The sequence below is a fragment of the Plectrocnemia conspersa genome, unplaced genomic scaffold (assembly GCF_051122295.1).
Source record: "Plectrocnemia conspersa isolate PC_06_02 unplaced genomic scaffold, ASM5112229v1 ptg000007l, whole genome shotgun sequence".
Taxonomy (NCBI): Eukaryota; Metazoa; Arthropoda; class Insecta; order Trichoptera; family Polycentropodidae; genus Plectrocnemia; species Plectrocnemia conspersa.
This window is the reverse complement of record NW_028277171.1, coordinates 8,020,522-8,045,165: the sequence shown is the minus strand read 5'-3', so window position 1 is coordinate 8,045,165 and position 24,644 is coordinate 8,020,522. Positions and strand designations below refer to the sequence as shown.

Here is a 24,644-nt window from a genome sequence, read left to right as displayed (position 1 = left end):
TCATATAATATATTATAATCTATAGGTATGCACCACTGTTACAGATAAAACCCAAGATATGTTCTTATATTTGATTTGTAATCATAAAGTAAAATTTACCGATTTATACTCAATTACCATCACGGTTTTCCTAGGTTAATTATGCATCAGTTTGTTTTTTTAATATGTGTTTTAAACGACCGTGGTAATTTTAAATTTATTTTAATGGCAATACAAATAAAGTGTCTAATCTTTCAGTACAAATGAAAAATCTGGTGCTGAAACTTTTTTTATGTATGAATGACGATGAAGTTATAAGCATATTCAACCATTGTCTCAGATGATGCAATCCAAAAAATCATGTTTAAAGTCGTTTAACGAGAAATGAAATATATATCAAATTTAAATAAGTATCTGGAACTGTTATTTATAAAACGTCTACTGATTGATACACTGAACATAAATTACGCGCGTTGGGTGTTGAAAAAGAGCTAGCAGTATATTTTCATGATATTAGAGATTCGCTAAATATATTGTATTTAATTTTATGTTAATAAATACATAAAAGAGTGTTCTTAAGATTGTAAGGTAATTATAAAAAAATAGCTTTACGAGTATTACTAACTTAATATTAATAATATTCAAACTAATCTGAATATTCAATTGCATAACTGATTAAGTAGCAAATACAGGTAATGGTTCAAATTGCTCAAATACGCAGCACAATTTTTAGCATATTGAATAAAAATATAGATGTTAACATTATAAATTAGTAAATATTTATAAAATAAATTTTAAGAAAATTACTATTTAAGAATTTATAAAAATTATCAGAAGATTAATAAAAGTGATATTAAAAAAAAAACACAATATTTTAAATATATGTGCAATGAACTAGGTATATAATGAATATATAAATTGAAAAGATGAGCACTACGGAAAAAAAATTAGGTTAGTATCAAATAAATGCAAAGAAAACTTATACTTATTTTCGTGTATTTTAAATTATAATCTATTTAAAAATACAGCTAATTATATATAAAAAGTATGTATTAAAAATTAAAAACCTAATGCATTTCTAGCAATCCTATAACTAAAACATTATGTACTTACCTATAAAACCAGATATTCAATTCAACTCCAGATACTTTTTTAGTTCTTTCACAACGTTCAGTTTAGGAGGTGCTCTTAAGTTTGCTATAAACAGTTTAATTAAATACAATAACGCAACAATGACTGCTGTGAGTTAATAATTGCTTTGTTATTATTTTATTTTTAAATAAGTTTAATTTCTTAATATTTTTATTTTATCAAAGTTACTTCTAATAATGTCCATTATTGCACTGGCATCATCTCTGTTCGCTCTGCCACTGAACATGGACGATTTGGAATCTCAATCCGGTGAATTCGTTAATCCTGTAAAAATGCCCTTTCACGTGGTAAATCTGGCACCAGTCCAAAAGACGATTGATTCGTCAGAGGTTATGGATACAGCGGAAACTCTGTGGGGTTTGGGTAGATACGGTAATAATTATGGAGGAGGCGGAGGCTGGGGAACAGGAAACTGGGGACATTATGGCAGTGGCAATTTTGGACAATTTGGTAATAACGGAGGATACGGAGGCTATGGAGGATATGGTCCTGGAGTGGGTGCTTTTAGCGGATGGGGTCAAAACGGTGGCTATGGAGGAGTATATGGTCAAAGCGGTTGGCCACCATATGGACGTTGAAGCACGATTTAATGCTTTTATATTCAATATTTATTTAAAATATTTTATTATTTAATTGTGTATTCAAGAAAATAAATTTATTCTGTTCTATTATTTTGGGTTTTATTTTGATAATTTTATTAAACAAATTTTATCTTATTTTATTTAGCAAGCGGCTAATGAACATCAAAAATATACATACAATATGTTAAAAAGTTGTTAAATGTAAAATAAAGAGAGTTTGTAAATGGAAAAGAAAATATTTTAATTAAAACACAATCAAGAGATAGCTGGAAAATAACCATTGGGTAAGAAAATCAACATAGGAATTATAAGTGTCTTTGAAACGATAGATAAAACTACTTGAATAAAACCTTGAATTAAATAACAAATATCGATTAAATTAACCTTAAGTTAGGCTATTCAGACTATTAAAAAGTAATTAACGTATACAAATTAATTTTAAAACATAAAAATGTAATATGAAAACGTTAATTTAAATAAAAAACATATTTATAAAATATTTTAAGTTAGGAATAATATCATTAATAATTTTTCAATAGCAAAACTCTAAAACATGTCTTTTACTTATGAACTAATTTTAATAAAATTGATTATAACGTATTTTTTCTAAATATTTATTATGATGTCTATAACCAATTGTTCTTCAACATATTTTATATTTCGATATTATTTTTCTATTGCTTTATTCTGTATGACTGTATGATAACAAAAAAATTACGAGCTTCAATGAAAAATTGTATAAAAATACCCATAAATTCATACTGTATAAAAAAATCATACTTGCTAATTTGAAACATTTCGTATAAAATCAGTATTTTTTTGTGCCAATGTCAAATATTATCAGTCTCTTAAAGGATCAAGTACTCTTTGTGTCTGCCTTACCAAGATGAAAATTATATATCAAGTAAGTAAATGATTAGAAAATTTGATTTATGAATATTATATCTCTATTTACTATATAGTATATATATTTATTAAATTGATTTTATATATTTCATTTTCTTTTACGATGTTTTTTTATTATATATTTTAATCAGTGGCGTAGATGTTTAAATTATATATTGTTTTAGATTTGCCTGATCTCTTTTGTACTGGGAGCTGTCTTGTCAGCACCAGCTCCTGGACCTGGTCACGGTCACGGTCACGGTCACGGTCATGGTCATGGTCATGGTCATGGATATGGACATGGACATGGATATGGGGGTGGCTATGGATACCGAGGTGGCTATGGATTTGGATCTAGATTAGGATTCGGATCTGGATTAGGATATGGATCTGGATATTATGGTAATAGGCCATATGGATACCAACAATATGGAGGTTTTTATGGATCACCTGGACTTTCTATTGGACTAGGAATTCCTAGTGGCATTGGTATTTTTGGATAGCTTAAACTTGTGCTATGTTAAGATAAGATACTTGTAAAATACCTATTTATTTTATTGATAAAAAATAAAAATTATTAATTGTTAATATTGATATTTTATTTTTACTGTAATCAAATATTACTGGTTTTTATTACACGATTTTTACTACAAACTTAAATACTCATATAGAACGCATTTATATATACTGTAGCATTATATTGTTTTTACTTTATATATGACAATAATATTTAAAATAAAATATTATTAAAAATAAAGTTCATTTTTTGTATACCAATAGCTACAAAATTGTGTTTGTTATACTAATGCATAAAAAAACAAGCCCTCGAGAGAAATCATCGTATTAAAGACCCAATCGCCAGACATAAATAATTATCACTACAGACTTTTTACTCTTTTGCATTCAAGTCTTGTACTCTTTTGCATTCAACAACGCCACCCGACACTGACACTTGATATACATCAGTATACATATGTATTCATTTAAATAATAATTTGTCTTATAAAAACAAATTTCAAGATGTGCAATAGTCACATCATTTTGCATCAAAACCAGAAATTAGTATTGTATGTACCTAATTTGTTTCTTAAGTTTTTTTTACAAATAGGCTTTAACTAAATTTATTTTATTCATACAAATCATAAACGGTAAACTAAATATGAAGATCTATTTCATTATTATAAACTATGATAAGTAATGTATATTATAGTAGAAACCGGATATTTTAATCATGGATAATTTTATTATTCGGTTATTTCTATCATAATTAATCGGTGCCAAGACTCTCATAATAATCTTAATTTAAAATAATCCGTTTATTATATTTCGGCTATTATTATTGTCGGTTTATCAACTAAAACAGTCCCTATTTATAATTGGAAGGACTAAAGCACATTATAATCATAAAAAGGGTGAGTTTGACAAGCAATAAAAACGTTATAAACGTTAAAGAAAAAAATTAGTTTCTTCATTTAAAATAAAACACCACGGGAGATCACTTAACGGATTAAGGTACGCGCTATAAATAATATAGAATTAAATTTGTTTTGCCTTGAGAACAAATAATACGCGTAACCGTTTCTAATATTTATTATCAACTAACAGAAATTTATTTCCAAGAAATTCGCCACCTTTATATTTTATAATTGATCGTCTCACCGAAAAGAGGCGGATTACAAAATCCACTAGGATCCACTCCATATATGTACTGGAACCCTGGAGTTCAAGGCAACCGAATTTCAAAAGATCTTAAACTTGGACTGCAACCGAGAGGAGGCCGATTCTATTTCGGACCAGAAAAAGATCGCAGAAGCAGCCGTTTCTCTCTTCTTATTCACTGGTCCTGTTCGAAATACAGAGCGACCCACTCAACTGTTACAAAACAAACAATTTATATTTTTCTTAATCAAATAAAGACTTTAGACTCATAACCCAGACATGAGCAATAATGTAATTATACATGGATATAAAATATGGCAATTTTTGGAAAATACCTAGAAAATGATCCTTATTTATTTATGAAATTAATGTATAATTTCTTAATTAATTCGTGGCGTTGATTTTTTGTGTGAAAAAAATAGTAAGACTAAGTAAAAGAACGCATATAATTTGTAGCTAGGGGGTCACAAAGATATACGAACTGAGATATTTTTATAACGATTTTTATATAAAAAATTGTATTTTATCTGATATGTTTTTTTTAAATAAAGCATAAAACTTACGCATAGTACTACGATTTGTAAAATACTTTTATTAATTATGAAAATGTAAATAAAAACCGTTTTCGAGATTTTTTTATGGACAAATATGTTTAAAACTGATATTTTTGGTACAAAATAATTTAAAATATTTAGAGATTGCAATTAGCATTTTCAACGATAAATTATAAAGTAAAATTGCAATACAACCTAAATCGGATTAAGATGGATTTATTTTGTGCATTTATTATAAAAATATGGTTCTAGGTTACACAAAAGTGTAACAATATTTTTTATATCTTATTAATCTTAATTATTTAAAAAATGTAAACCAAATACTATCTTTATATAAAAAATAAAATGGAGTTAGATTAACATTTATATTTATATCGAAATAATCATATTTTTATGGCAAAAGTGCAGTGATTAATTAGCAATAAAAAATTTCTATTCGATGAATGAAACCATCTTGCATAGTATTAATATTTCTACAGTCATAATACAGTAATTTTTACTATAAATATGAAAATCAACAATTTCCCTATATTACACCGGTTTTATGACATTCGAATGACGTCTTGGTAATCAAAATCAAATATGCAAACATTCACCCATTGGCCATTTTGTAGGTATATAAACAAAATACTTCTTAGCGATATGTTCACTTTTGTGTCAAGTCGTGACTGACCATACATTTGGATTTGTTTACACTAAAACTTTAACCATGACGCTTTTGTACCGGGTGAGTCTTCCGTTAGCAATAAATTGATAGTCATATAACAGATAAATATTATTCGTTAATATTTCAGATCTTTTGTCTACTCCTATTATGTGGGTCGATAATATCAGTACCAGTGGCTAATCCACAAATATTTTCATTATTTGGAGGTGGGTTTGGTCATTATGACAACTACCACGATCACCACCACGATTATGACCATCACCATCACCATCACGATTACCACGATTATGACCATCATCACCATCATCACCACGATCCACACCATTATCATGATTATCATTATCACTATTGAAAAAATGGTAATCTATAATAAATATTACTGCCATCTGCTAAAATTAATTTATAGCATTACTTTATAAATTATATGTATTTGTATATTTTTAAAAATGTGTTTAATTTTATCCTGAATACAACTGATTCTAAAAATACATTTTAGAACGTATTGTATTCTATTTAAAATTGTATATATAATTTACAATATTTTAGATATAATCTTATTCGAGGCTTATTTATAACAACGATAATATATTATGTACGGAAAGAATTTATATTTTTTAGATGTATGTATAAATATTATTTGGATGTACATAAATATATTAAAAACGTAATTATATATTCTTTTATTTGGATAAAAATATAACTCCCGAACTATGGTAGCGATCTATGGTAGTACGAAAAAGCAAAAAACCTTAAGATTTCAGGAATCCTTTCAATAGTATTTGGAAGTGTCATACACGTATTCCACATTTCTCATTAAAAAGTCATTGCACAATTAAACCTCCGAGAGAAATATTTATTTTTTAAACACTCATATAGATAATGCTTAACGGATACCAAATAAGAAAGTAAATGTATAAAAATCGATTAAAAAGGTAATAATAAAACTATAATAATAAACAAAATATTTAATTATTAAATCACTGCATGTAGGTACATAGTATGTATAGCATTTTACAATTTTTTATCAATTATATTCTTATTACCAAGCTCAGTATAAAAATAGTAAAAAAACAAACAGAATTAAAAAATGTAATTAATTATTTTGAGATATTGTTAAGGAAATTATTTCTTTTAATTTGGATTAAACTAAGAATTTATAAATGATCTTTTATTTGTCAAATTGTAATACATTTTCGTAGTTCAATTCAAGAAATAAATAATTTTTGTATCAACTACATTTTATGCAATTCATATTTTTTTCTTTTGCATAAAATTCCAAAAGGCCACAAAAAAGGTCTCCAATATTCACTTTTATGAACTATATTATTTATTTTATTTAAATATGAAGTTTGATATTTACGACGGCAAAAATTTAAACATGGTCGTTTTGATATGTATGGTGGACTGGTTTTTGTTGTTGGAGTATTTGTTGTTGTAGTTGGGGTTGTTGTAATATCGGTGGTTGTTTCAGTTGTGGTAGTTGTTGGTGTTGTAGTAGTTGGTGTTGTAGTAGTTGTTGGTGTTGTAGTAGTTGATGTTGTAGTAGTTGTTGGTGTTGTAGTAGTTGTTGGTGTGGTAGTTGTTGGCGTTGTGGTAGTTGTTGGTATTGTGGTAGTTGTTGACGTTGTGGTAGTTGTTGGTGTGGTAGTTGTTGGTGTGGTAGTTGTTGGTGTGGTAGTTGTTGGCGTGGTAGTTGTTGGCGTGGTAGTTGTTGGTGTGGTAGTTGTTTGCGTGGTAGTTGTTGGTGTGGTAGTTGTTGGTGTGGTAGTTGTTGGTGTGGTAGTCGTTGGTGTGGTAGTTGTTGGTGTGGTAGTTGTTGGCGTGGTAGTTGTTGGTGTGGTAGTTGTTGGTGTGGTAGTTGTTGGTGTGGTAGTTGTTGGTGTTGTAGTAGTAGTTGTTGGTGTGGTAGTTGTTGGTGTGGTAGTTGTTGGTGTGGTAGTTGTTGGTGTGGTAGTTGTTGGTGTGGTAGTTGTTGGCGTTGTGGTAGTTGTTGGTGTTGTAGTAGTTGTTGGTGTCGTAGTTGTTTTTTTATCGGTTGTTGTTTCTGTTGTTGTGGAGGTTGTTGGTGTTGTTGTTGTAGTATCTTCCGTTCGTTCAGTTCTAGTGGTTCTAGTAGTTGTTGTGGTAGTTGTTGGTGTTGTGGTAGTTGTTGGGGTTGTGGTAGTTGTTGGTGTTGTGGTAGTTGTTGGCGTTGTGGTAGTTGTTGGCGTTGTGGTAGTGGTTGGCGTTGTGGTAGTTGTTGGTGTCGTAGTTGATTTTTTTGGAGTTGTTGTTTCTGTTGTTGTGGTGGTTGTCGATGTTGTTGATGTAGTAGCTTCTGTACTAGTAGTTGTTGTTCTGGTGGAATCTGAATATAAGAAACAATATCGTCTATATATTTTATTTATATTATATTGTAGGTATTTAAAAATTTATATTAACTAGCACAAAATGTTTTTATTATTTTATATATATACAATTATAATAAAGATACAGTATGTTATCAATTACAAAATAAATCCTTAAAGTGATTACTGATTAGACTCATAAATTTACCCAACAATACCTTACACACACTTAAATTACTTGTAAGTCAATATCTTCCAAAACATACGGATATGGGTTTAGATATGTTGTGCCCTATGAGGCATCCAAAATATTCGTAAACGTAACAAGGATTAACTTTTAGATTATTTCATATATATATATATATATATATATATATATATATATATATATATATATATATATATATATATATATATATATATATATATATATATATTAAAAAAAAAAATTATAACGCAGTAAATAGTCAAGCATACTATTCGGAATAAACGTGAAACAATGACGATTTATAAAAAGTCAATTTCTATAGAAAATCATGAATTTTGACCTTTTTATAAATAGGGTATACCCTAACTACTTAATAACTTAATTTGCGGATGGTACATATAAACTAATAAACATTTATTCTAAAACCCTAGAATACCCTAATTTATGTTTCTTAAAAATCAATTTATATTCTTAACGTTTCGTATGTTGATCATTTTTTAAAAATAATTGTGAGCACAACAATATTACTTTTTGGGCTGCAAAATTAAAAATGATTTCTACAGTTATGACAATGGAAACTTTGTGGGGCATAATCATTGATACTGGTTTTAAAATTTAAATAAAAATTTATGCGTTTAAGTTGCGTATGTTTGATATTACTCCTGTATTTATTTTCATATAGGATTTAGTTTTGATTGTTATAAAATGGTACAATATAATATCATTTAAATAATATTTACTTCCTTGTCTTTTCACAACGTGTTTTCCTTCCACACTTATGAACATCGCAAATCCAATGAACAGCAGCATAACAAAACTCTGTAAATACATAAGTTTGATATGCTTAAAATAAATTTGTTTGTTATAAAATAAAATAAGGACTGATCAAATTTAAATATTACTCACATTCACATTAGTTCTCATATTTACCAATATTATAACTATTTTATAATGTATCGGCGATATTTATTATGAATCTACTTTAATTCCTTTATCAAATGATTGGTTCATTTTTAATTTTTGTAATAGAAATATATGAATCTCACACAATTGATGTGTTACTAGTTAAGCGTTAAAAGTAAAACTATTTGCATTTTAATGCATATGTAACTGTTCTAACTATTTAAATAATGTAAACCAGTTCGTTTTTAAGACATGCTTTACGTGAATTATGAGTTATATCACCTCATTTAAATGTTGTTTTGATAAACGTGTATTTTATTACCAATATTATCAAACTTTAAAATAACCTTTTTTTTATATTTTCTTTAAAATAAATTAATTGGAATACAAAGATACCAAATATATTTATATTATTAATATTAGACATTGCAAAGTAGTTTTGCGATTATTTTCTTTATTCAAAGCACTTTTTAGTTAAAAAATATAAAATAGTTTGAGCAAAAGTTTATTTGGTATCAAAAAATAGATTACAGTTATATATACTAGTTTTTTTTAGGCACGTGTTATATGTATTATGTGCTACATATTAATGTAATATACATATGTGTGTCGCGTGTGATTAAAATTATATACTTCTGGTTTAAATTACCATTTTTATTTTAAAACATTATTTCGTCATATACAACTTATAGTAAACGATAGATAACTAACTGAATTTAAACATAATAATAGCGTAAAATAACTTTTATAATAAATATTTTTTTGTATAATAAAAAACGATTAGTGTTAATAAATTGCATAAAATTTTATCTTTAGTCCGTCGAACATTTGTCGAATATAATATATTGTACTGATTTTTTAATAATCCCATTTATTATTTGCCTGTCCTAAAGGAAATACGTATATATCTAAATAATTTTAGAATTGCTTAATATCTAGTTTTAGAAGAGCAGTTCGTTTATATTATATGGATCAGAATTTGTATTAAATAACATATAAATGCATTCAATGACTCAAATAAAACTATGCGACTGTAGTTAATTTAAATATAATTTAGGAATTAGTCGTCTGCCATAATTACACTGGTTTATGAATAATAATACATAAGGCCGTTTGCATAATCAATATAGCATTAACACCCTTTGGCAATTATGCATTTGTATATAACCAAATTTCAATCTTAAAAATTATTTAATTGTTGTGTTAAATTATAAGAGATAAGTTTCGATTCATAAACAAATACGTTGATTAAATATGAAGATTTTTTGTAAAGTAAGTTTTTATCTATGTTTTTTCATTAATGTGTAAACAATTATAAAAAAATAAAAATAAAATTGAAAAAACATTGGTTTATTAAACCATGAAATTAAAATTAAATTATTTTAACTAAGTTGATTGAGAGTGAATTTAAGTATATTTGTTACTATTTAAACATAAAAATCGAATAGATTTATTAAGTAAAACGTTTTTTGAACACTCAATAAAAATGTATTCTAGTAGCATTTTATGGTTTTAAGAAACTTTTTTATTTAAGGGCATATATATATATAAATTGTTTTTTATTTTTATTTTATACTTTAATTGTTAATTTTTTTAATATGTATATTTTTGAATAATTATATACCTAATTTGGTATTTTTCAGATACTTACACTTCTTATCATATTCGGAATTATTTTTGGAACTCCAGTGCCTGTTCCTTTTAAAATATTTAAGAAAATTAATTTGGCAAAGCCTCACATTCATCACGTTGTTCACCATCACCATCATCATAGTTTTCCAAATCAACATCACCATTATCACCATTGGTGATTTATATTATATAAAATAAAATAAAATATATGACATCTATTGATAATATTTATTTATCAAATATAATTTAAGTATAATACAATATTATATACAATATTGTGTAATTAATTTCAATTCACCTTAATAGATGTCGTTATATTGAATGAATAAATAATTACTAAGAATTCTTTTGATTTTTCATAAGCATGCTCAGGAAGTTTAAGTATCCTTCACTATACATAGACGGGAACGATGGATAATTTGGCTTCATCGGAAATTGTGGGTTTAAAAAACCAGGGTAATAACCAGGCTGATACGGTTGTAGACTTGGTGGATTCTGCGGATTCTGCGGATTTTGAGGAATCTGTGGATTTATACCCAAACTAGCTTGATACTGTAAAAAGCGATTTTTATAGTCGTTTTCTTTAGTTTTAAACTGTGATCGCCTTTCGCCAAAGTCGTTCGAACCATAAGGCACTGTTTCGGGAATATTAACTTTTGGTTCAAATCCTGAACCAGTTAATTCTTTCTGACACAGAACCGACAGACAATTTAATATGCATATCAAAAACATTATATTCTGCAAATAAACAATAAAAATATAATACAATACACCTATATAAAAATTCTCACAGAATAATTTATTTATTAACCTGCATTTTGACTTGTAGCGAAACTACTGGCTTCAGAATTAAACTGAACTATTTAAAAACGTTCGTTATTTATTTAAATAGTTTAAAAATAATGCTATCATAAATATCGGCTGGAAAATTATATATATCATATAGTTAAAGTTATAATTATGTAGTCGTTTAATTATTTTCCGTTTACGTTCCAGTTATTATGTAGAATCATAGAATCATTTTAAAAACTATGTCATTCTTCATTATGTTATTTTAACCGCATAGCAATCGAATTTATTACTATTGTTATAATTTGTATGAATGATTTAAACCACAATTATGCGTAATAAAAATTTGTTAATAAAAATGATTACTTAAGAATGTTAATATTAATATTTAATAGTTGTGTATCGCTTCGAAACGTAAATATAATGCAAAATAGATTTCCAAATTACTTAATAACAGTCGAATACGTATATATATTATTTGTTATAAAAATTTCACATCTAATCAAGATACAACTAAAAAAATTATTTGTTCAGTAAATGAATTAATGAAAAAAAGATCTTATTAGTACTTCTTTATAATTCATTTAAATAAACTACGCAGTTATTTGTCCTTCCTATAAGTTGACAATTATGGACATTTTACACTGACGACTATATGTAGAATATACTATGTATAAATCTATCACTACTCAAAACAATAATATCTGAGAAGATTTATATTAAGATGAGCGCATATTTTATATTAAATCTGAATGCCCATATAATATATAATTTATGCGAGGATCTAATTAATACTTATATATTAAACAAAGGGTAATATTTAAATATTATCGGTAATTTTATATAAATCAGTACATATTTTCTGTAGCAAAATCGATTTTGCGACCTTGACTGTCATCGTGACCACATCGCGGTTTAAGGTTGATTCACTTATCCATTGCAATGGCGTATTTACACGAAGGTTGATTACGAACTCTTCCTATCTATGAATCACTTTGTAATCATAAACGACACTAATTGAATGAGTAATTTCTTGTCTATAATAAAGCCCTAAAGACGTTTTGATTTTTTTGAACATTTTATTATAAAACAATACATTTACATAAAAATGCCTTATAACATATTTTATCACACTTTTTTTTATAATACTGTTTACATTACTTAACTTACTTTAATACAATTACATTATATTGGACGGAATTCGTTAAGGTTTTTTCAAATATATACATACACCTATTATTATATATAACTATGAGATTGTATTTATTTTTTAGTTATTATCAATCATCATTTTCCTTCTGTTAAAACGTCCTTTTACACCTTTAACAAATTTAGACTCTTCAACAATGTCAGGCTTTTTTGGCGTCTCTTTCATGACAATCAATGAATCATCAATCAAAGGTGGCATTAAATCTGTACTCAAAGTAACTACTTCTTCTTCTACTGGTTTTTTATCGTCATTTTTATTTTCTTCGTTTATGGTTGAAATAGAGTGTTCTTCCAAGTATTTATCTGCTTCGGTTACGGATGTTTCTAAAATAAATAATACATACACGTATTAATATTTATCCTTAACTGTAAATTATAATTTATTAAAATGAATCATATTTATAGTATTTAAGAATATAAATTTACAAATTAATTACAATTTAATAACTCGTAATATATCTATAAGTTTTTTCCTGAATATAATATATTAAATAATTATTATTATATCTACATTTTTATAAATTGTATTTTTACTTATGATTATTTTTTAAGTTATTAATTGTGTTGTAATTTATTAAACTACTACAATAAATTTATTTTTTAATTCTCGACAATGATAGTTTCAACTTATTTTTAGATCAATCAATATATATTTTATCTATAATTATTTCTACTTTCTATACTTAAAAATAGCTTAAAAATTACTTTATTATTAAAACTTTCTTAAGCTTATACAGCATTTTTAATTTTTTTTTTAATTCTAGTAAATCGGGATGTTTTTTATATGAAATCTATATTTTTACATATTGCTTTTTCACTTATGATCACTAAACAAATTCATTATTGTGTTATAAGTCACTAGATTTTTTCGAATCCAATTCTTTGATTCTCAACATTTAATAGTTTTTTAATTTTTTTTCTGTTTAATATAATTTATGTTTTATTTAATATTATATTACTTAAAATTACAATAATATTAACTTATGAACTATTTTTATGAATTCTAAAGATTTTTTCCTCCCAAATATAATTTATTGAACTATTATTATTATTATATCTTTATTTTTATTTATGACTCCTGCATAAATTAATAATTGTGCTACAATTTATTTTAAAGGTTTTCGTCAGAATCTCTAATTTTCAATAATCCACAGTTCCAAAGTTTTTTCTGCCTAATCAATATATATTTTATTTATTTATATGTCTACTTTTTATACTATAGAATGTCTTAAGCATTTAAATAATTTTACAATATCGACTATTCCAAACAATCTGTTTTTTCTTTACAATATAATATATTAAGCAATTACAATTATAACCTCAATTTTATATATTGACTTTTACTAATTAATAATTCTGTAACAATTTAATAAATTTCATCGATTTTCAACAATCGATAGTTTCAAAGTTTTTTTGCCTAAGCCAATTTATGCTTTATTAATTAATATATCTACTTTAGAATGGCTTAATAACATTACAATTTTATAAAATAAATATATTGCTTTTTATGATTGTGTAATTTAATAAGCTCCTTAATTAAATCATCTATCACCTAATTTTTTTCTGCCTAATAAATATATTTTATTTATTAGAATATCTACCTTTTATGCGTTAGAGTAGCTTAAGAATAACAATGATTTTAAAATTTACTATAGCATATTAACTATTTTAAATATAAAGTTATATTATGAAGTAAAAGAAAAAAAAATAAGCGCTAGAATAAACTATAAATTAAAAAAATAAATATAAATATTAATATTTATTTATAGTTAACTTTAAATGTAAAGAAAAATTTATAACCTATGGATAAATCATACCCTAGAGAATATTGATGGAAAATTTTCTAAAGGGGCAAAATATATATTAAAAGGTACCTTGTTCTTCACCAATTGTATACTGATCATCTTCCATTTTATCTTGATCTTGATTACTATCATCGTTTGTAATTACTTTCTCATCATCTGTATGTTGTTCGTTTATGGTTACTTTCTCATCACTTGATTGTTGTTCATCCACTATTACTTTATCATCGTCTGTATGCTGTTCATCCATAGTTACTTTCTCATCATCCGTATGTTGTTCATTCACAACTACTTTTTCATCATCCGTAGTTACTTTTTCATCAATTGTTGGTTGAAGAGCGTTACATTTATTACTTTGATCAATCGTTGCATATCCCTCTTCAGACGGTGGCATTAAATCAGGCATGCATTCTAATTTCGGTTCTTCTGGAGTTTCCGTATCTTTTGTGTAGTCAGGAATGATTGCTTCTTCGGTCGTAGGCTCTGTGGGTTTTTTATGTACCCTTCTTCCTTTGACAAAACCACCATAAGGTGCGAAAGGTGCCGCCAGAGCCACCGAAAATAGGGCAATCTAAAAATTAAAATGAAATTAAAAATATTTTCTTCTACTTATTATATAGTTATAGATTAATAGTGTTTACCAGAATTATAGCGTGCTTCATTGTTGATTGATTTTTTATACACTTGTGCAGAACACCTCTGTCTTTCGATCGCCGCGAAAGACCAAGTGCCTGTGTGTTGCCATTCAAAATCAACTCCTTTATATATATAATGAGGATGTGTTGAGGAAAAAATAAACAGTCTAGTTTACATTCTACGCATAAAGAACCATTGCGGTCGGGTTTACCATATACGAGGTGATGAAGAATTATTGTATGACTTCCACGCGTGAGCTAGCGGTCGATGAAGGATGAAGAAGTACTTAAAAAGCGGTATAATAACTTCCCAAATAATTATAATAAATTTTTGGTATACTCAAACCGAGGGCAATCTCTTCAAGGGTAAAGCCATCCGATGATTATGTTTATTCAAATCGTGATATTATAGTTTTCCGCTTTAAAATTCTATATATTTACGATTAATAAATCATGGGAATTTATGGGTTTGTATTAGATTATTTTATTTTATTTCATTTTTAATAATATAAGTTGCTTACACTATATATAGATAAGAATGAGATTCGGAATTTATAAACAGATACGCTCTTATCTAATTGGTAATCAATCGTGAATGTAAATATAATGTAACTAAATGTATTTATAATATATTTAGCGATTAAAAATTCCAGAATATATTTTTATTTATTAGTTGATTTTCAATTCTGGTACAAATATAAGTTGCCGATACTATTTTAGTATAACTGATTTTTGAGACTTGTTACAATTTAGTATATTTATGCATGTTTTAATTCTCCTTAATATAATTGCAATAAACAGAAACAAGCACGACGTTACTGTGACTTAAAACTGGTAAAAAATTGTTTATATTTTAATAGACTTTTTGATTATTTCCCAAAGTTTAAAAAACACTGACGATGATTCTACTTGTAATTTATATCCATAACATTCGTATAGGCATTTTAAAATATTGTTATTTACATTGCTACGTTTCCAAAATTACTGTTCTAATATAAATAATTATTCAAGTACTTCGTGAGTAGAATAAGTTGTCTCATAAACTATAAATATCTATACATACGATAAAAAAGTCAACAAAATAATTTTTTGATGTTAGAAATTATATCAGTTGCAGCACGTTTAATATAATGAACGATGAATAATCTACCAGTTATTCAGTGCAATTCTTAAATTTCCTATATCCGTGAGGTTTATCATTGCACAATTTAACTATAAAGTTTGTAATTCTATAAGGAAACTTTAGAATTTGTATTCACAAAAAATATGCAATGGAACGCGGATGGAAGATATGTCATTGCACACATGTGATTGAGGCAACGATCCAGAATGACGCATTTTTAGGCGTGAATATGTTAATTCTCAAAATATTTTTGATTCATAATGATTTGTATTTTTGCTTTCAGTGGATTTAACAATAAATACGTTAAAAGAACAATCGGCTAATATGCCAGGAATTGGTTTGAGAGATGAATGCTTTTCTCTTAGTTAATTTTATGTCGCGATGCAGCAAAAAACTCCGAGATTGTAGATTTTATGTTAATATCAAAGGAGTATACACAATATTGCATTGTTAAAAAATATATTAAAAGATCTCACTTTAGTACATAATGCTACTGAAGCACTAAATCACAGATATTTTACGATAAGTCTGAATAAAATATATTATAAAAATAAATACTAAACACAAAGTAAAGATTATAAAAATTGAAATTTTATATTTTTTTTTTTCAATTTAGATTTTGACACAGTTGATATCTTTTTTATGTTATACTTATTATAACCATAATTCATATATTACTGAAAAATCTTTATGATGATATAATGACTGCATAGGAGCTACATAAAATTCTGAGACTGATTGATACTACCTTAAAAGAGGAAACATTTGAGTTTAAATATATTTACAATTATTAGTAAAAATTGCAACACCAAAACAATGCATATGTATGAAAAGTTGTGTCTTTTTACAGCAGAGATATTCATAAAAAATAAATATTTTTAGATTCGTTAATACATGAATATTTGTTAGAAAAATATATTAAGTAGAAAACTCAAGTATGTAACTGTGTTATTTGTTCTTTGTGAATACTCTTTACATTTTCAAGCTATTATATTTTTTCTAAAAAAATTATCGAAGGCATAAATTTTAGTAATTTACACACATAATAAAAAATAAATAAAAAATCTATTACCACTAAAATCATATAAAATTAGATCCATATATAAAAATCTAAATACATGGGAATTTACAAACTTGACTCTGCAAAACAATGTGAAACTCTTTACGTCTAAAAATATGAATGAAATTGTTTTTTAAATAAAGTATATCCTTCGAATATTTGCGGTAAAATCATGAATTGAATATAAATATCTTTTCCTTAATTAGTCAATATTTTTTATAGAGAGTAATTGTATTAAAAGGAAAAAGTCCTAGAATAAAAAAAAAGTTGAGTTGGAACGTTAGAACCAGCGCACTTCTGTGCAATAAAATAAATCCTTTTAGACTTCAACTTTTCACCTTCTGCGTGCTAATGCATGACTATATAGGAAACAGTTTATTTCTTCTTTATTAGAAATATCACTAGAGTATCGCGCAAAGATTTACTGCATCATTAAAAGATTAGCCATTAAATTACTTGTTAAAACCTAGTTGTAAGTATGACAGTTAAGGCCAAGATAAGAGGTCAAAAAGCGCGCGGTCGGGATCAGCACTAACCTTCTTTGACCGCTTAATAAATACTTTACCGACGCTCTTGACTTTTATTTTACTGCCTTCTCTTTAAATACTACAGGTATTTGATCAATATGTCCATAAGAAAACAAATTTAACGTTTTTAAGGGCACAAGCTTCAATTATAGTTGAATTATTTTTATTATATGCGGACTGAACTGAGCTAGTTTCAGCTAGTTCCAAAACCCAACTTTAATTAGTATTATTTTTATTAAAATATTTTTATTATTATTTAGCATTTATAGTGACTTTAGAACTGCTGGTGGGTATATTTGCGAAATATTTTTGAGAAATTTTACACATAAAAATTATACTAATTGAAAGATTATATTGGAAAAGTAATTTGAAGAGGCGTTATCTACATATTTACAACTTCTGTTTTTTAAGAATGTTTGCTATGAATTATGTTTTTAATTTAGAACATATTTGTAAATTAGCAATGTAAATTAGAATCAAAAGATTCCAATTATAAGATATAATATACATAAAATTCAACATTGTTTTAAAAATTATTATATTCAATCTAAATAATGTAATACGTGATATGTATCTTTATTTATCATAATCTATAGTAAATAAGCAATCGAAGTATGTTGAAAATATGTCGATTTTCAATAATATTATTGGCATTATCTAAATTTTAAGATATGATTGCCAAATATTAATTTATTACAGAAGAATAGAAAGTAGTCGAGAAATCAAACATTATATTATATAAATTATTAAAAAATATGAGCAAGTTTTAATATTTTACAAAGAACTTTGCCGGCGGACAAAGAGATTTTAATTCCTTATTTTGTATACGAAACAGAAAAACGATAACCAGGTCAAATTTTAATTCTTTCTTATCGTTTTTGTATCTTAAACATGAAATACCGTTGAGGTCATAGTTTAACATAAAACTTTTTGATATATTTGAAAGTGATTATATATAATTGTAATAACATACTGTTTAACTTTATAAAATACAACAATATTATTCACTAGCTTTATAATCTATTAGGTGGATTCTAAATTATATTGCAACACTATTTTTGAATTATCATATGCTTTATAATTAAATAATAATGCATAGGTAATTTTAGAATAAATCTATAAACTATTGATACATATTTTCTGTAGCTTTTTTTAATGGGCCATTTTATATAAATAATTTCTAAATTTTGCTTTCTTCGACATATTTTACCGCTGCAATTTTACCACAGGTCTTTAATTATTTAATTACTGAAAAATTGTATAAATTAAACTTATTCTTTTTAAAATGTTTTATATATAACTGGCTTAAAACGCAAATAAAATGTAATGCAGCATTTCCCCATGATGTGTTTAATTTATATAATTAAAAAACAGTTATTTTATTTTACAATTTTATTTGAGTGAGGGTATAATTACTAATGGATATTAAACAGTGGACTTTGGTAATGATTTACATTTTAATGATGGCCTAATTTGCCGTGTTGTTGTCCATGACCATGTCCTTGCTGTCCATGTCCCTGCTGTCCATGTCCCTGCTGTCCATGTCCCTGCTGTCCATGTCCCTGCTGTCCATGACCACCTTGTCCAAATCCTTGTTGTCCATGTCCTCCTTGTCCGAATCCTTGCTGTCCATGGCCTTGATTTAGTCCTGGTTTCACTTGACCATGGCCGACGTTTCCGTGTCCTTGTTTGTCGAAGGTTCCATGTCCTAAAGAATTAGCAATTAAAGCATTCAGTGAGAAAACCATATAATAATATTATAATATTGATTATTAAGAATACATACACATTTTGAATAGAAAACACAATTTAAACATATACAACTTTTATAGCGTTTTAAATTATTTTTAGAACAATGGTAAATTCTCAAATATTCAGTGTTTGATATTTAATTTACTTGTAAGTCTATAAAATTATTAAAAAATTATAAATACAATTTTAAAATGTCTATTATTTCAGTTTATAAAAATATTTTATATTTATATTTTAGCAAAAATGTGCAATAATTTTAGAACACTAATTAATTATAAATTATTTATTGCAATATGAATACATTTAATTTACTTGTAAGTCTGTTAGTCTATGAATATATTTTATATTTATATTTTAGCGAAAATGTTCAGGAATATCGGCAAACCTGATTTGATTTTTTTATAATTCATAAATTTATTTTAATATTTTTTGTAAATATAACTATTTTACATATTTATATATAAAAAAATTTTAAAAAACTAAATACTATTTTCAATATATGCTATATATCCTAAATAAATATATTATATTTATTAATAAAAAATGCAATTAAAATTTTTTTAGCTAGGCAAAAATTTAATTAACGATGTTATAAAAATAAAGTATCAATTATATTAAAATATATGTACCTCCTTGTTTGTTAGCTTCAACCGATAGGAAGAAGAACACGAAGAAGAAGAAGAAGAAAGTGGTCTACAAGAAATAGTATAAAGTCATACATTAATTCTGATTATATAATATATAGAATAATTTATATTTTAAAAATCAATCGGAATACTTACAAGGAACTTCATATTGGAGAGCTGTTTTGTGTCGGGTGGCAAACAGATTATGAATATTGTATTACAATTTCTCACTTTATATATGAAAGGGTAAACGATAACAAGGTCAAATTCTTCGTTATCGTATTATCATATTATATCTTGAGCATAAAATACCACGAAGATGGGTCATAGTTTAACAACGTTGATTTAATTTTTTTTTAATATATTCGCAAAAGATTATATTTAATTATAGAGCTATGATGTTTCAAACTATAAAATACAACAATATTATTTTCTTAATTAAATATTCATTGAGCGAATTTAAAGCTCTTTCAACACTATTTCGATAAAAATCATAAGACTCAAATACAAATAAATTACTATGTTATGAACAAATTAATATACAGGAAATCTCTGAAATATAGATATTTGTTAAAGAAGCTTTATTTTTATTTATTTACTACAAGTATATATAAAAATACCTAGGAGGTAAATGTCATCTTAAAGTGTAATAAAGTAGATAAATCTTAGCATGATATAGTCATTAAATGATCTGCATTAATGTACACTGAAAGCATAAATAGTAATAAACTTAAAAACATAGCTTCAACATTTTTTAATAATGTATGTGATAAGCATTAAAATACAAATCAAAGGGGTACGGAATTTTACTAAAGTAAAAGAAATTTGTAAAACATTAGATATGTATAAAATATTTATAAGGTGTAGCTCATAAATCAATCTAACCAATCATCAATCACAGGAAAAATACAAAGTCAATAAATATTATAATACAGGAAAAAATCACGAGAGATTCATAATTTATCAGCAACAGGCATATAAACACACCAGATGTATTAATGATGACAACATCTGAGAAGATTGGAAAGAGTATCAGACGGTGCCTTTGTGAACAAGATTCTTTATTGACCATTCGTGGAATAAATACAACATTTATCATATTACTAAGACTTGTAGTCATAATTGTGACATTTTTATTTTGTAATTAACGTTTATAAACAAAAAAAATAGACGGAATATTGACGTTGTTATACATCAAATTTAACACAAATTAGACATCTAATCTGACTAACAAGATACTTGTTCACTTTTATTTATTTATAAACGTTTTATTTAAATCCTTATTTTTACAATAAATATATTTTTAAATACTAAATGTGGTTGATTTTTATATTTAATTCTTAAAAGATTGTTATTATTGTTATATGTTCTTTAAACCAGTACCTAAAGACAAGTAGCTTATTTCGTCAGCACAGTTTGGCTTCTGGAGAGAGCACTTAACCAAAGAACAAGTTTTTTGTATCAAAAAAGTTATTGGTGAGACACTTAGTAAGACACATATTATTTAAAATAATATTTTTTTACTTAAACCACGTAGTTGTTTGAAACAGATATATGTTCGACTTAAACGATAAGACATTCATAAGAATTTTCAATATCTCAAAGAAATTTGGTGTGAATTTTTTATATTCTTGATTCTAGACAGCTCTGTTGAATCGCAGATGAAGATGTTGGTGGGCAATTGCATCGCTTTTTTCTCTCAACAACAAAATATGTTTTCACATTAAAGTAAAACTGCAACTGGTAGCCAGTATTGATATCTTCACCAGAATCTTCTTTATTTGAGACAGAGAAATCATTGAGCATTTGTACCAATATGATTATAATAACTTTAACAATCGTTAAATACAGTTCATGATTATAGCAAGCATTTTTATATTTCACAACAGTTTCATATTTTACGATAACTGCAACACATTATGTGGCAAAGTGATTAAAAAATATAAAGTTAGAATTTGGCATTGATGCAAAATTCTAACATTTTATTTTTATAATATCCACAGCTTATTCAAAATTGCAGCTTCCTATAATCGGAATTTATACCAGAACATATTTTGTCTTACATGAATGATCAGTGACGTTCCTATATCTTCGTAAATTAATATCATACCATTCATCCACTGTATTGCTGAGTCTTTTCCCATTTTCAACTAAATCAGGTATTTATATTTTTTCATTACATGTATATTTTTAATTTTTATTATCATTATATTTTTGCTAAATTGTTAACATGTGTATATATCTGGCCATTTGAACCGTTTTTTTCTTATTTTATTCTCGAAATCTTCTTATCCGAACGATAAAAGAAACTACCAATAAATTTTAATACGCTATTGACAAAGTCAAAAGATTGACCAAAATGTAGCGTGTCATATAATATAGAGCTAAATCCTAGCCTTTTCATAATGATAAGAATGAATAAAGTGAAAGAATAAATCAGGAAGCATGTGCGTGGATATAAGCTGCGTCTGATTTTACTCAGAAATGTTGAGGCAGCAATATTACTAAACGTTGCTGTAAACATGAGAAAATTTCATAGGACTGAACAATCTGGTCTAGTGAGATAATACTCTTTTAATCTGCATGAGACTAGCGGTTATCTATGAAATGACATTTTAATTAACTGCCATTTATGAGAAAAGTGTGATAATCGCTACAGATTTATTTTAAAGTTCAGTAAAGAAATTTTTATCGAAAAAAACACAGATAACCTGTGTAATAATATTTAGTTGACACACTTAAAATATATTTTTATGCATTAAAAATAAATAATACATAAATTTAAGATACAGAAAAGTAAAATCACTTACATATTAATTCTAGAGAACCTATAGTTTTATATGTATTACGCACCATTGTTATTGTCATTGAAATATAATATATACCAAGATCTATTTAAAGACATGGATTACATTTCAATGTTGCTTTGCCACGCAATTTCCCACGGTATATTAATTCAAGAAAACGATATAAAAATACAATTGTTATTTCATAATTTTATTTAAGTGTAGTAATAATGACTTCAATAATAAACAGTGGTTTTAGGTAATTTAGGTAGTTATTTTAATTTTAATGATGGCCGAATTTTCCATGTCCTCCGTGTTGTTGACCATGTTGATTATGTCCACCATGTCCTTGTTGTCCATGACCACCACCACCATGTCCGAATCCTTGTTGTCCATGACCACCTCCATGTCCGAATCCTTGTTGGCCATGACCACCTCCATGTCCAAATCCTTGTTGTCCATGTCCATGACCATGGTTCACTTGACCATGACCACCTCCATGTCCTTGTTTATCGAAGGTTCCATGTCCTGGAGAAATATAAATGTAAATTATGAACATGAAATAATATTACCAATAAATTATATTTTTATGTTTAAAACTTAGAATCGCTATATTTATAGCATTTTAAATTATTACTAAAAATTCTAAAATAACTCGTTTAAAGCAAATTAAAAATCAATATATTCTAGTGAACTATATAAGGAGTTATTGTGTGATTGATCATTTAAACTACGTATGTAACATTTTTATAATCGTGTGGATTATTTCACATTTGACTAAAAAATTGATCATATGTAAAACAACTGATATAGTTTATTTTATGCATATATCATGCAAGCAAAAATATTTTTTCATTATTTTAATTACGTGAAAATAAATTTATGAGAAATAAAAAACAATTTATTGACTTATTTTAAATCCGCATTGTATAAATATTTATTTTGCAGCAAAAAAATAAGTTACACAGTGCTATTTTAATCAGTAAATACTGTATTTAAAATCATATTTACCTCCTTGTTGGTTTGCTTCAACCGAAAGGAAGAAGAATGCGAAGAAGAAGAAGAAGAAAGTGGTCTATAAATAAAAATGAACAATACATTAACCATGGTAAAAAAATTTAAAAGAAAATAATAATTAAAACTACTTACAAGGAACTTCATCTTAACGAGCTGTTTTGTGCTGGCTGACAAACAGATTCTGATTTTTCTATCATAGTTCCTCACTTTATATACAAAAGGGTAAACGATAACGAGGCTCAATTGCGACATTATAATTCTTACTTATCGTTTTTTGAATATAAAACACCATAGAGGTCATAGTTTAACGATGTTAATGTAATTGAGAAGTCGTATTATTACTATTGGCAAAATAGTTTTTTTATGTATTTGAAAGTGATAAACTTAGATTAGAGTTGTTTATTTACGTTGTAATATATCATATAAACAAAATATATCTTGTAGCTATGTTAATAATGGTATAAAGTAAAATAAAACATATCATTTCTCAAATATTTTGTAGCTCACTTTATCATATAAAATAGACTCAAACTTAACAAGAAGAGTAATAGAAATAAATTTAATGTAACAAACTTTAATAAATCTTGAACGAAATTCATGTTGATATTTCATAAACTAAGTCTATAATATATTTTTTTTTAAATATGACAATGCTGGTTTTTATATAGATTACAATGTAATGATACTAAACTACCAAACCAAACAAAAACTAACACATCCATGTAATGAATAAATTTGTACTATAAAATAGTATATGTTGGTATTTAAAAT

The 24,644-nt window shown here is 26.2% G+C and overlaps 6 protein-coding genes across 8 annotated transcripts; 3 read left to right on the top strand and 3 right to left on the bottom strand.

Moving 5' to 3' along the window:
- The first annotated feature begins 998 nt into the window (after positions 1-998).
- Positions 999-1,779, top strand: LOC148233816 (uncharacterized). The gene is made up of 2 exons (XM_088188925.1): positions 999-1,220; positions 1,296-1,779. Exons 1-2 carry the CDS (start codon positions 1,083-1,085, stop codon positions 1,707-1,709), a joined length of 552 nt encoding a protein of 183 aa, XP_088045051.1. The 5' UTR covers positions 999-1,082; the 3' UTR covers positions 1,710-1,779.
- Positions 1,780-2,504: 725 nt separating this feature from the next.
- On the top strand, positions 2,505-3,185 carry LOC148233815 (uncharacterized). Its single transcript, XM_088188924.1, has 2 exons — positions 2,505-2,616; positions 2,783-3,185. The coding sequence occupies exons 1-2, from the start codon at positions 2,599-2,601 to the stop codon at positions 3,098-3,100; spliced, it is 336 nt and encodes a 111-aa protein (XP_088045050.1). The 5' UTR covers positions 2,505-2,598; the 3' UTR covers positions 3,101-3,185.
- Positions 3,186-5,460: 2,275 nt separating this feature from the next.
- LOC148233814 (uncharacterized) lies at positions 5,461-6,118 on the top strand. Its single transcript, XM_088188920.1, has 2 exons — positions 5,461-5,537; positions 5,605-6,118. Exons 1-2 carry the CDS (start codon positions 5,520-5,522, stop codon positions 5,827-5,829), a joined length of 243 nt encoding a protein of 80 aa, XP_088045046.1. The 5' UTR covers positions 5,461-5,519; the 3' UTR covers positions 5,830-6,118.
- Positions 6,119-6,618: 500 nt separating this feature from the next.
- Positions 6,619-11,364, bottom strand: LOC148233813 (uncharacterized). The gene is made up of 5 exons (XM_088188964.1): positions 11,359-11,364; positions 11,084-11,234; positions 10,972-11,042; positions 6,856-7,801; positions 6,619-6,623 (listed from the first exon to the last, which is right to left on the bottom strand). Exons 1-5 carry the CDS (start codon positions 11,362-11,364, stop codon positions 6,619-6,621), a joined length of 1,179 nt encoding a protein of 392 aa, XP_088045090.1.
- Positions 11,365-11,895: 531 nt separating this feature from the next.
- LOC148233812 (uncharacterized) lies at positions 11,896-15,082 on the bottom strand. The gene is made up of 3 exons (XM_088188618.1): positions 14,989-15,082; positions 14,420-14,918; positions 11,896-12,869 (listed from the first exon to the last, which is right to left on the bottom strand). Exons 1-3 carry the CDS (start codon positions 15,007-15,009, stop codon positions 12,607-12,609), a joined length of 783 nt encoding a protein of 260 aa, XP_088044744.1. The 5' UTR covers positions 15,010-15,082; the 3' UTR covers positions 11,896-12,606.
- Positions 15,083-19,066: 3,984 nt separating this feature from the next.
- LOC148233811 (uncharacterized) lies at positions 19,067-24,064 on the bottom strand. 3 transcript variants are annotated; one of them, XM_088188904.1, is made up of 3 exons: positions 24,006-24,064; positions 20,074-20,137; positions 19,067-19,400 (listed from the first exon to the last, which is right to left on the bottom strand). In XM_088188904.1, the coding sequence occupies exons 1-3, from the start codon at positions 24,015-24,017 to the stop codon at positions 19,150-19,152; spliced, it is 327 nt and encodes a 108-aa protein (XP_088045030.1). In that variant the 5' UTR covers positions 24,018-24,064; the 3' UTR covers positions 19,067-19,149. The 3 variants fall into 3 exon arrangements, with proteins under 3 accessions (XP_088045030.1, XP_088045032.1, XP_088045031.1); XM_088188906.1 differs by lacking the exon at positions 24,006-24,064 and adding an exon at positions 20,227-20,281; XM_088188905.1 differs by lacking the exons at positions 19,067-19,400; positions 20,074-20,137 and adding exons at positions 23,047-23,384; positions 23,868-23,931 and having other exon boundaries at positions 24,006-24,051.
- Between the last annotated feature and the right edge of the window lie 580 nt (positions 24,065-24,644).

What these genes read in the sequence shown, in the direction of transcription:
- LOC148233812 (XM_088188618.1), bottom strand. Translation starts at nt 15,009, where the DNA reads ATGAAGCACGCTATAATTCTG. An exon ending in TGAAGCACGCTATAATTCTG is followed by an intron (nt 14,919 to 14,988) that starts GTAAACACTATT and finishes TTTAATTTTTAG; the next exon opens with ATTGCCCTATTTTCGGTGGC. An exon ending in TACAATTGGTGAAGAACAAG is followed by an intron (nt 12,870 to 14,419) that starts GTACCTTTTAAT and finishes TATTTATTTTAG; the next exon opens with AAACATCCGTAACCGAAGCA.
- LOC148233811 (XM_088188904.1), bottom strand. An exon ending in TGAAGCTAACAAACAAGGAG is followed by an intron (nt 19,401 to 20,073) that starts GTACATATATTT and finishes CTAATTCTTTAG; the next exon opens with GACATGGAACCTTCGACAAA.
- LOC148233816 (XM_088188925.1), top strand. Translation starts at nt 1,083, where the DNA reads ATGTACTTACCTATAAAACCAGATATTCAATTCAACTCCAGATACTTT. An exon ending in ATAACGCAACAATGACTGCT is followed by an intron (nt 1,221 to 1,295) that starts GTGAGTTAATAA and finishes ATTTTATCAAAG; the next exon opens with TTACTTCTAATAATGTCCAT.
- LOC148233813 (XM_088188964.1), bottom strand. An exon ending in ACAGTATCAAGCTAGTTTGG is followed by an intron (nt 11,043 to 11,083) that starts GTATAAATCCAC and finishes CAGAATCCGCAG; the next exon opens with AATCCACCAAGTCTACAACC. An exon ending in AACCCACAATTTCCGATGAA is followed by an intron (nt 7,802 to 10,971) that starts GCCAAATTATCC and finishes ACAACAACTACT; the next exon opens with AGTACAGAAGCTACTACATC.